The sequence below is a fragment of the Ciona intestinalis genome, unplaced genomic scaffold, assembly GCF_000224145.3.
Source record: "Ciona intestinalis unplaced genomic scaffold, KH HT000292.1, whole genome shotgun sequence".
Lineage (NCBI taxonomy): Eukaryota > Metazoa > Chordata > Ascidiacea > Phlebobranchia > Cionidae > Ciona > Ciona intestinalis.
In genome coordinates, this window is record NW_004190613.1 from 231 (window position 1) to 11896 (window position 11666).

The following is an 11666-nucleotide window of genomic DNA, read 5'->3' on the forward strand; positions in this document are numbered from 1 at the left end:
AATTTTTTTGTTATAATGAAGTATTTGTAGGAATACCCATAAGGAAAATATTTATTTTGTTTCTTTATTTTTATTTTTCCATAAATGTTATATAGTAGACAGGGGGCAATCTTTTGTAGATTTTTTACCATGTATATGTTTGTGTGTGTGTGTATATGTCCCAATCTTGCCTATAAAATATAGCTACCTTTTTTTACATACCAAAATATGTATTGAAAAAAAAAAGCACACGCGGTCAAAGTGGGCAAGTTTATTAGCGAAGAATAAATAAAAATAAATAAAATAAACGACCAATAATAAATATACACCAAATAACACAACAATATTATCGCAATTTCAGGTCCCCAACACTTTGTCCCTTTATATCGTCTTTATCCTGCACCAATCGTCGTGCAAATAACAAGGCCTTCTGTGACCTGAGTTGTCGTCATCAATATGCATTATGACGTCATAAGTTACCGATGACACGTAATAGAATCTCGCGTATACGGCGTGTCTTCTAACGCGATTCCCGTTTCGTCCACACACCAACATTTTCCTCGTTCAAGACCGTTAGACGACATGCACTAAAAATAAAAAGAATTTGGTTAAAACAAAATATCACTCACTAAATATTATAAGTTTTTTTTACATATAAACTGCCTCAGTGGGGTCTAGATGGTAGCACCCTGGGTGTTTGGGGTAATAGACTTACATCCCAGGTCTTAGGTGTGCCTCACTAAAGACGTCACCCTTTTAGAATAGAATCTCTATTATTGAGTGTCTATAAACTGCCTCAGTGGAGTCTAGATGGTAGCACCCTGGGTGTTGGGGTAATAGACCTACATCCCAGCAGGCCCCACTGAGGCACTTTATACGCTCAATAATAAGGATTTACCACAAGCCCTTACACATATTGAAAATCATGAGCATATACAACGTTGAATATAATATATAAAATACCCCCCCATATAAAATAGAATGTGCATATACAACGTTTGGTAATGGCCCAGGTCCACTGTTATACCAATATAGCAAACCGTCTCACCTGTTTAGCTGCGTAATAACCTCTCGCATCGCATGCTGGAAGCCAAACTTTGTGCGCCATAGTTATACATGACGTCATCATCTCTTCATAGTGACGTGAACATGGACCCTGTGACGCCACAGAAAATATTTAAAATCAAGAAACTGACGCCCTACTTTACCATTATATGTTATTTAATGCATAGAACTGTATGTGGGGTAAGATCGATACCGTTAGCACAAAATCCCATCTTGCCCCACCATACTATACATATACGTACATAATACACGTTATTGATCACATACATACGTCATCAACAATAACGTCACATCCACTTACGTCATGATTGAGAGGGCTCAGCAAGCCACGATGGGGGTGTCTTGGAAATCTTCGGTGTTTTTTTCTTCTTCTCCGTTTAAGGTGGCGTGTGTGAATTAGACGAAGACGAGAAGCTTTCTCCGTGGTTTCTGTGATAAATGTGATCGTTAAATACATGACATTATACGTATAGTATGTGAGTTATTATGTGGCTTTTAGTTGGTTAGAGTGGGATGGTACAGTTGTCAAATGAATGTCAAATAAAAGCGAGCCAAGACTCAAATTTGCTTATTTTAAGTTTAACATTAAGGTTGCCGCAAATGTTGCAAAACGCCGATAAACTCGAAGTTATTTAAGAGAAAATCTTCAACTGTAGTTGTTACAGCGTGTTTGACATTTGTAACTACATGAAATAATTCCAGTTCTTAAGTTACCGGTCCCACGTTTCCGTTTTAGAACATTTTGGCAGGCGTGTGTCGCTGTAGCAAGAGGTCCGCCTTTTAATTATCGGCGTAATTGGCACTGTGACGTAACAGAGCGCGACGCGAGCCGTGAGAAATAATCGCGAAACATGAAAGGTTTTAAAACCAAAGTTAACATATACTTGATATCTTACAGCGCTTAACTATAGGAGTTATAACTTCAATTGTAAGTCGATGTCGTTGCGGTTTGGAGTTGGACCAATCTACGTAGAAGGGGAAGTCCCTTATACGTCATGGCGGGAATGACAAGGCATTTTTTAAATGTTTAAGCCAGAGTTGGCACATTACCCCAACATTGTATATGCACATTCTATTCGATATGGGTAAGGTACTACAGTGAGGCATGTCATGGGACCTGGGATTTAGGCCAGAGCTGGCCCATTACCCCAACATTGTATATGCACATTCTATTAACATGGTTTAAATCCTTTTGTAAGTTTTAACTCAAATAAATTTCATTAAATGATAAATCTGATTAAAATTTGCATATATTGGTTAATCACCTTGATGGGCGGGGTCAAGTTGACACGCCCCCCTGTTCTCAAGGATCGCGATTAAATTCGATTCAGCACCGACAGCCAAGCACTTCAAACCAGGCCCACACCTCGGCTTATTTATTCCGCACCTAATGTAATACAAGAAGATTAAACGGTGGAACAACTAGGTTTAACGTTAGTGGTAGTTACGTATTGTGGGCGTGTGTGTCCTGGGACAAGATACTTTGTACGTATTGATTGTTTCAACCCAGTGGTCACTAATGGGTTGTCCGAATAGTCAGCCGTATATAAAACAATCACTCACAAAATTATTTATCCTCGCATGGCGGGGCAACAACAGTCATTATAACACAGGTGTCCTGTTTCATACACCTCATGCCTGCTTACAAGTTACCACATAATGTTGTAATAACACGGGTGTTCTGTTTCATACACCGCGTGTCTGCTTACGAGTTACCCGTAACTTAGTGAGTGAATATTTTTAGGCTTCTTCCTTCATATAGTTTATCAAACAACAGTTTATATTACGTATATAATACTACATTATGACGTAACACTTACCTATCCCCAGCCCCAGCAGCGCATGTGAAACAACACCCACAACCTGGATCTCTTACTTTAAGTTCACAGTCGGGTAATGGCGGACAATTTTGCATTCGTTGCGTAAAACAAGCAGGGCATAAATCAACGCATCTGTGGAAATAGGGTTATGTTATTGTTGTCTTGTATTGTATATAGGTAAGGCCCTACAGTGAGGCACGCCATTGGACCTAGGATTTAGACCAGAATTGCCCCATTACCCTACACCCATAGTTAGCCCATTACCCTAAACACCCAGGGTGCTACCATCTAGACCCCACTAAGGCAGTTTATAGATACTCGATAATAGAGTTTCCATATAAGTGATGTCCTACGACGAGGCACACCAAGCGACCTAAGATATCGGCTAGAAATGGTCCATTACCCCGACGAATTCTGGAATTTAGGCTTTGTTCTTTATACATAGAGTTTGTTCTTTATACACAGAGCCGAGCTACGCTGTAGTATAAACGACGCTTAAAAAATCAAACAAAAAAATATTTACGCTGAACAGCGCTGGGTGTAGATATTTCTATGCCTATATTATTTTCACTTACATTGAAACATCGTGGCATTTTACAATCACGGTCCACAGCATGAATAAGAGTGAAGATATTATATTTTGGTGAACCATAATGCCTTATAATAAATCTGCAAAATAAATGTTATACATTTAGATAGAATACAAAACTCGACAGTGAGCATGAGGTTAAAACATTTTGAAATCTAATCTTAGCACGAACTACGCCAACTAACGGTCGTTACTTTGACTTCGGCCGGTTGCCCTACTTTTTAGCAAAATATTTTAGTTAATATTTCTCAACCCCTAGGTCACCATTATATTTGGTTGGGTCGCCTACTACAGTGGTTCACAAACCTTTTCGGATTTCATTGTAAAAGTTAAATCATTTTATTTCATCTACAAAAATTGTGTGAAATGTAGTTTCGCAAATTACGTCATTAAAACTTTGCTAATAAATTATTCTTAACGTGAAGTAACCGCAGTCGTACGGGTTTTGAAAAACTATGTTATACATGGTAACTTAATTGGTAAATTAAAAAGCTACATATGCAAAGTATGGATAATTATGTAAACGAACAGACTGAATACGTTTTTATACTAACCCTAATCTAACGAACCTATAAACATAAAACTTACCCTTTGCCGAAAAATATAAAACTTATGAGAACGAATTAATAAAACAGACATAAACATGCTTAACAAAAATACAGACACACGCCTATATGTGCTCATATACAATAACTTATTACCCCAATACCGTATCCAACATGCGTGCTTTCATACACGTAGCCAAGCTCTGCACACTATAAGCGTCTACGAGTGCCACTACCGAATGAAGTAAGTCCACCTCTAAAGCTGTGAATTCAACCGAATTTAAAACCTTTTTCGCCAAAAAAAAGAAAAAAATTCGCCGCCACAAAGAACGTCATAATACGCAATACACTTTACCCTTAGTTTTGTAATTATTCAGAATCTAAAATTTGTATCCCTTTGAAAAAGTTGTTGCGCAACCTGCACAGTCCGATGCGAAATGCGACTTTCGGCCTTGGCGCTTCTGGTATACCTTCAACACAGGCTGTAACTTGTAATTACCTTCCTCTAATTAAGTAGCAGTTAGCCATCCTTTAATCATTGGCTCCTAGGAATTTGTGCGAGCTGCTGATCCGTTTTCAAAGAAAACCACTACTTTTACCGATGCGTTTTCTATACGTGCATATTGAAGTTTAGCAAACTGGTGATTATATAACACGCCCTTCCTGCGCCAAGGGTTGGCGGAAATCAAATATTGTTTAGTTTTTGTAACTAATTTACAAGTACGTTTACATTATACTATGGGTGGGGGGAAGACGGGACACTTTCAGCGCATAATATCGAAATATCCTGATCGTGTTTTAAACAATTAACAACGGTCTATATGAAAGTCGTGAGAATACGATTTTATAATTCTTTGAATGTTCTTTGTTTACTACCAAATGGGACGAGAAAATAGATTCAAAAAATGGATGTTCAACATAAAACCAGAGAATTTTAAAGAACTAAAAGATTTCTGATAATTGTAACAATTTGGTTCGATCTGATCATCGCTTATTTCACCATAAGCCAAGATGATCCTTACTTAGAGTTTGAAGCAGGAAGTTTCGTTTGTGAATCACTGGAAACTCCATCCAGTGTATTACAAACGATTACAAAGGCTGTATTGAGGCTTAGGCCTTGGTGTATGAACGGTAATTCAAGTTGAACTGCGATAGATTGCGACTTAATTGATCCAATTGGTGTTGGTGCGAAAATTGAGGCGAAGACTTGGGCGGTAAGAACCTCGTTTTTTAATATTTTATATATCAGGTTATTATAACTTAAATTGACAGTAAGCATAAGTTTAAAAAAAGAAGAAACGAATCTATTTATCCTCGCTTGGTGGAGCAACAACAGTCGTTATAACACGGCAGTTCTGTTTTATACACAAGCGTTCGCTTTACCAGTTACCACGTTTGTAACTTTGTGGGTGATTGTTTTTATGTATGGCTGACGATTTGGACAACACATTAGTTACCACTTGGTTGAAGCAACGAGTGCACCCTGTGCGACAAGTTGTTTAACTCAAGAACGGGTCGACAGCGGGCATAGGGTTAAAATAACCGGATTTTAAATGCGACCAACGCTAGCAGCATATTAAGCAAACTCGCGGTCTTTAATTAGAAACCGCTAACATTCCAATAAAGCAATTGACGTCCGACTTAAATAATTGGACATATAAATCCGATTAAAAGCGTCTAAAACCAATATTTTATAAATTTCTCTAAGAAGTTGTAACATTCTAGGCATTTTATCCATAGCGTGCTCTAACGAGTGTCGTTACGCGGCAAAATTTCCTAACCTAACATGGTTTTGTGCATTTTGTAGAGCTTTAATTGGTGCATGTGTACGGTTAGAGGCAATTGTTGAGTAGGGTGTGGTGTATATACTTGTTAATGTGGTGTGTACCATCTATAATTGGGCACAATTTGCAAACAATTTGCACCAATTAAAACGAAATGCGCAGCTTTTGTGAGTTTACTGGGTTAAGTTACAAGAGAATGGACCTTTTAAAAAGTAAGAATAGAATAAGTTTAAAGGTTCTATGTAAAACTTTCACTTTTTAAATTGGGTGAAATTGTAATTCCGCAATCTATAACGTAATGTTTCGGCTTTTTATTATTTTATGTGGAAGTTGAAATCATTTTCACAAATCTGGTTTCGTAAAACAGCCTGCTATGAATATATGCATGCAAACTCACTAAAGGATTTAAACACTAACAAAACGACATTCACATGTCGAAACTCCCCAAAATTTACAAGATTTTTACCGCTCAACACATACCGAAAAGACCAAAAATTTGGCGCCAAAAAATGCTAAAGTTTTTTCGCCGTTAAAACTCGTTTTAAATCCAAAACTCCCCGCTATTTTCTCCGCATATTTCACCAACCATTATCCCACACAATAAGCTACAATTACGCGATTTAAAGATTAACTCATTCCGCCTTTTTCGCGATTCTTTTGAACAAAATGACGTCAAAATTTCAAAAATGACATCACGGCGGTTTATTGCGGCGTATTCAAACGCAAACAAAACCAAAGAGAATAAATCATTATAATTAAGCCATAATAACAGCCTTGTTTTACTATTATATCCTTAACCCACAGCACGTACGCCGCTTACAATTACAACAGGACCTCACGTATTCGGAACTAGTCTTATACCCACACGCCCAAACTTTCGGAAGCCATAACAATTAAGACGTCGTCATAACATTATATTGTCTTCGATAGCATTACTCATATAGGAATTCCAATAATTATTAGCGGAAATTTTACTTTTGGTTACGTTTAGTTAGCCATAACCCACAATACAGTTACTATTAGCTATTACGTTGAGGTTTTTATGTTAAAACGACCTCAGCACGCCTAGGAATTAATTTTAAACGTTCTGACTCATATAACGACATTTTTAGAACAAAAAGGTAATTTTGGATGGAATTTTTCTAGCGGATTTACATTACAGTTTGCCATTTATTAATTGTATACAATATTACATACATGCCAATTTTGCAGCGAGCATGAGGTGTATGATTCCACCATGTATGGTGTGCAACACCCATGTATTTAACCCCTAGTGTGTATTAGGGATGAACATGTAAATATACTAATCCAACAGCGAGCATAAGGTGTATGAAAACAACATGTATTGTGTGCAACACCTGTATTTTTTTAAACAAATACACACACATCATGCAAACATGCAGGCTTACCTTCAAACAGCAACAAAGCGTAAATTTGCATTTCCCATCAAACAGATATATTGCAGGAGGCGTTACAATTGCTGTGTGGGTGGTGGACATGTTCTTGTGCTTGTTCAAACATTCTAAGCCGGATGGTCGTCGTATAATCGACTGTGGTCATGTCAGGTTAAGTGTGTGGCTACTACAGCTACAAGAATCACTCAGAATACGGATTATCCTTGAAATTAAGTGGGCTTCTGTCGTACTTTAAGTTCGCGGAATTTTAAATGCTGTATTCGCTTTGTGGATCAAGAATGCAAGATCAGATGAATATAACTTTGTGTGGCGAGGCAACGAAAGTCGTTATAACACGGGTGTTCTGTTCCATACACCTCATGCTTGCTTACAAGTTACCACATATGTAACTTATTTATCCTCGCATGGCGAGGCAACGACAGTCGTTATAACACGGGTGTTCCGTTCCATACACCTCATGCTTGCTTACAAGTTACCACATATATAACTTATTTATCCTCCCATGGCGGGGCAACGACAGTCGTTATAACACGGGTGTTCTGTTTCATACACCTCATGCCCGCTTACGAGTTACCACATATATAACTTATTTACCTCCCATGGCAGGGCAACGACAGTCGTTATAACACAGGTGTTTTGTTTCATACACCTCCTGTCCACTTACAAGTGAACAGAAAATAATTCTTCTTATACACTATACACAGATGGTTTATTGATTGAATGTGACTTATTTATCCCATGTGACGAGCTAACGACAGTAATCGCTTAAACAATTCTGCCAAAACATTTGCAATACACAATTTAATTCCAAAATGTCACATATGATCAAAACTATAAATTATTACTGAAAATAAAGTTACACCTAAACACTGCTATACAAAATCTGCTAACTTACTTATACAATAAACTACATAATAACAATATTTATACAGTAACGACAACCTAAAATAATTTACAAACTTAAAGTAACATAAATAACACTTACTTTACACTTTTTTACAAATTATTTTCTGTTCACTTTTTCTGGCAAATTATTTGATTATTACACATGTATTGCAGCTTTCTGATAACAACAAATAAAATAACATTAAGTTTGAGAACAAAAGTATATTCTTAATTCTAAAACAACCCTTCGGAATTTTATTACATAGTTACACATGCATTATTACAATTTTCTACCTTATTTTATACAGCTGTCTAATAAAAACAAATAAATAAACAATTATATAAAAAGCACAAACTTTCAAAACCTTAATATATTCCAAAACAGCCGTTCTGGCAATATATTAAATATTACACGTATATGAATACAGTTTCCATTTCCTATAACTGTCTAATACCCATAGATAAAACAAACAGAATAACATAAACTTCTGGAACAAAACAAAATTGCTGTTTCTGCAACAATTCTTCTGCTAATATATTACAATACATCCATGCACAACATATCAAAAATAATCAAATGTCCAACCAATAACATATACACACTAAAATTACAAAGTTAACATTTTCTTAACACATACTGTCTATTAATCAACTACATTATAAGTAAATGGTTCTTCTAGTAATATAATCTAAAAGTACAGAAAATATAACTTCACTTTTACAAAATATACTATACATAAAACGCGTTCATTCATATATTTTAACAGACTATTCCTAAAATACAACCATGTTTGTATCTCAAAAAACAGCTTAATTTTTACACCTACTACCGCCAGCCTATCTAACAAACTACAACAAAAAAAAACACAACATGTACAATATATATATAGACAAAAACATAACATTTTCTACAACTTTCCACTATATCTACTACAATAACACTAAACCCCACATATTCACACCTATTCACGCTCAACTAATTCCTCTTTCTTTTATAAACCACCTCAATAGCTGTGAAAATAGCGCCAGAAATAATCCCTATACCGATCAATATAAAAACCCCGACCATGTTTTCGAGCTTGAGGGTTGCGGGACTTGATGTACGTTGGGGACAGCCTTGGTTCAATGTCCACTTCAACCTCAAACTGTCCATGAACCCATTCTCATGAAAACTGGGGATGTGTTGTGGTTATACGAGTGCGTGTATATCGATACTAAACATGTGTAAGCATTGGATGCAAGCTCACTGTATATATAACATTACCTTATGCTATAAGACCAACGTTTTAACTTCTAATAAAAACTGGGGATGGGTTTTGGTTATTATATGGGTGGCAGGTGGGTGTATATGGACAGTAAACATGTGGTGTGTTAACTGGACAGCCAGCATGGGGTGTATAACCCGACAGTGAGCATGGGGCGATATGATGATATAACTGGACAGCCCGCATGGGGTGTATAAAGCCACCATGTATGGTGTGCAACACCGTGTATTAAACCCCTTGGTTTCCCACCCCGAGGATAAACATGAAAGTATCCTAACTTGACAGCGAGCATGAGGTGTATAACTCGACAGTGAGCATGAGGTGTATAACTCGACAGTGAGCATGAGGTGTATAACTCGACAGCGAGCATGAGGTGTATAACGTACAGCGAGCATGAGGTGTATAACTCGACAGTGAGCATGAGGTGTATAACTCGACAGTGAGCATGAGGTGTATAACTCGACAGTGAGCATGAGGTGTATAACTCGACAGTGAGCATGAGGTGTATAACTCGACAGTGAGCATGAGGTGTATAACTTGACAGTGAGCATGAGGTGTATAACTCGACAGTGAGCACGGGGTGTATAACTCGACAGCGAGCATGAGGTGTATAACTCGACAGCGAGCATGAGGTGTATAACTTGACAGCGAGCATGAGGTGTATAACTCGACAGCGAGCATGAGGTGTATAACTCGACAGCGAGCATGAGGTGTATAACTCGACAGCGAGCATGAGGTGTATAACTCGACAGTGAGCATGAGGTACACCTACCTCAGCAGAAGCAATGAAATTTGATCCAGTAACTTATCCTTCTTGCGCATGGCAATCCCAAACCCAGGTCCAAATGTTGGTTCTCCAGCCATTACCAGGTCACAATTAACCGATCTCTGATGTCATAATGGGTATTGTTAGTATACTGGAATATTCATTATGACATTTTATGTAAAATTAGAGCCCAGATATTGGATGCTAAACTCATGTTGAGCAGATGTTTCAAACTATGTTGATTATCAATGCTGAAGAAAACTAGATTATAGAAGAGGTTTTTCTTTTCTATATGGGTGAGGTCCTACGTCCTACAGTGAGGCACGTCATGGAACCTGGGATTTAGACCAGAGTTGTCCCATTACCCCAACACTGTATATGCACATTCTTTTCTATATGGGTGAGGTCCTACAGTGAGGCATGCCATGGGACCTGGGATTTAGGCCAGAGTTGTCCCATTACCCCAACACTGTACATGCACATTCTTTTCTATATGGGTGAGGTTCTACAGTGAGACACGCCATGTAACCTGGGATTTAGGCCAGAGTTGCCCATTGCCCCAACATTGTATATGCACATTCTATTCTATATGGGTGAGGTCCTACAGTGAGGCATGTCATGGGACCTGGGATTTAGACTAGAGTTGCCCAATTACCCCAACACCGAGGGATTGAGGCCAGAGTTGCCCCATTACCCCAACGCCCAGGGATTTAGGCCAGAGTTGCCCATTACCCCAACACCCAGGGATTTAGGTCAGAGTTGCCCATTACCCCAACACCCAGGGATTTAGGTCAGAGTTGCCCCCATTACCCCTAAAATACTCCAGCAACCACACTTGTCACCTCATACTGCAATGAAGCACTATCCCATATAAAAGCTTCCAGTTTCCCCAGTTTCAGATCTTCAATCGCGGAACTTGAGTTTTCATAAGAATTTTTTGTCACTTGTTTAGATATGGAGTCAAATTCAACCTGAGGTGAAAAGATACAGGGTTCAAGGCTCACTGAGGTGATTTAAGTGATACTGCAGTGTGTGGATAAGCAGACATGACTTTTACACAACAGAATATGCATAATTATGCATTGCATGTTCTGGAACTTAATATGATTCCCCATGACCTATGTCAATAACCTGGGCCCATAGTAACAGTTTAATTGGTGAAAACGCACAAATTGAAGATAATAACATTAACATACGACTCATATAAGCCTAAAACATAAAGCACCCTGTTTTTTAAATATAGAATATGCAGTGTAATTGGCAACAACACACAAATTAAAGTTAATGACATTGGTACATGGCCTGAAAAGCACCCTGGTTTTTAACAGATAGGCGCCTATTATATTACAGTACAAGTATGACATAATATAGAGCATTATGACATCACAGATAACATTATTACCTTTTCATTCAAATAACTTTCCACAGCGCTGTCACGCACAGTAGCGTATCTAGCTCCCACTAGTGGGTCGCGTAGTTTTGGATCATGGATGTCCGTGACGAGATGTTCGGATCGGTCGAGAACCAGGAAGCAGCTAGGTTGCTAGGGGAGG

The 11666-nt window shown here is 37.9% G+C and overlaps 2 protein-coding genes and 1 non-coding gene across 5 annotated transcripts; all 3 read right to left on the bottom strand.

The window, feature by feature from the left end:
• Positions 1-235: 235 nt before the first annotated feature.
• On the bottom strand, positions 236-11639 carry LOC100186815 (insulin-like growth factor-binding protein 5). 3 transcript variants are annotated; one of them, XM_026839466.1, is made up of 10 exons: positions 11516-11639; positions 10956-11084; positions 10120-10235; positions 7192-7332; positions 3440-3533; positions 2865-2996; positions 2310-2431; positions 1346-1473; positions 1028-1135; positions 236-566 (listed from the first exon to the last, which is right to left on the bottom strand). In XM_026839466.1, the coding sequence occupies exons 5-10, from the start codon at positions 3514-3516 to the stop codon at positions 456-458; spliced, it is 678 nt and encodes a 225-aa protein (XP_026695267.1). In that variant the 5' UTR covers positions 3517-3533; positions 7192-7332; positions 10120-10235; positions 10956-11084; positions 11516-11639; the 3' UTR covers positions 236-455. The 3 variants fall into 3 exon arrangements, with proteins under 3 accessions (XP_026695267.1, XP_026695268.1, XP_002123625.1); XM_026839467.1 differs by lacking the exons at positions 10120-10235; positions 10956-11084; positions 11516-11639 and adding exons at positions 9149-9254; positions 9347-9525 and having other exon boundaries at positions 7192-7460; XM_002123589.3 differs by lacking the exons at positions 10120-10235; positions 10956-11084; positions 11516-11639 and adding an exon at positions 9347-9525 and having other exon boundaries at positions 7192-7460.
• mir4116 (microRNA 4116) lies at positions 1222-1264 on the bottom strand. Its single transcript, NR_034512.1, has one exon. It is a non-coding gene; the product is annotated as a microRNA 4116 (primary transcript).
• Positions 9059-11084, bottom strand: LOC100184418 (glutamate receptor ionotropic, NMDA 1-like; the record flags this gene model as incomplete). The annotated part of the gene is made up of 3 exons (XM_026839465.1): positions 9059-9254; positions 10120-10235; positions 10935-11084. Coding segments are annotated over 3 exons (462 nt in total), but the record flags the coding sequence as incomplete, so codon positions are not given.
• Positions 11640-11666: the final 27 nt, after the last annotated feature.

Excerpts from the sequence above, each read along its gene's own strand:
- LOC100186815 (XM_026839466.1), bottom strand. The coding sequence starts at position 3,516 with ATGGTTCACCAAAATATAATATCTTCACTCTTATTCATGCTGTGGACC. Across the intron at positions 2,997-3,439 it reads AAATGCCACGATGTTTCAAT|ATGCGTTGATTTATGCCCTG; the intron begins GTAAGTGAAAAT and ends CTATTTCCACAG. Across the intron at positions 567-1,027 it reads GTTATTACGCAGCTAAACAG|TGCATGTCGTCTAACGGTCT; the intron begins GTGAGACGGTTT and ends TTTTATTTTTAG.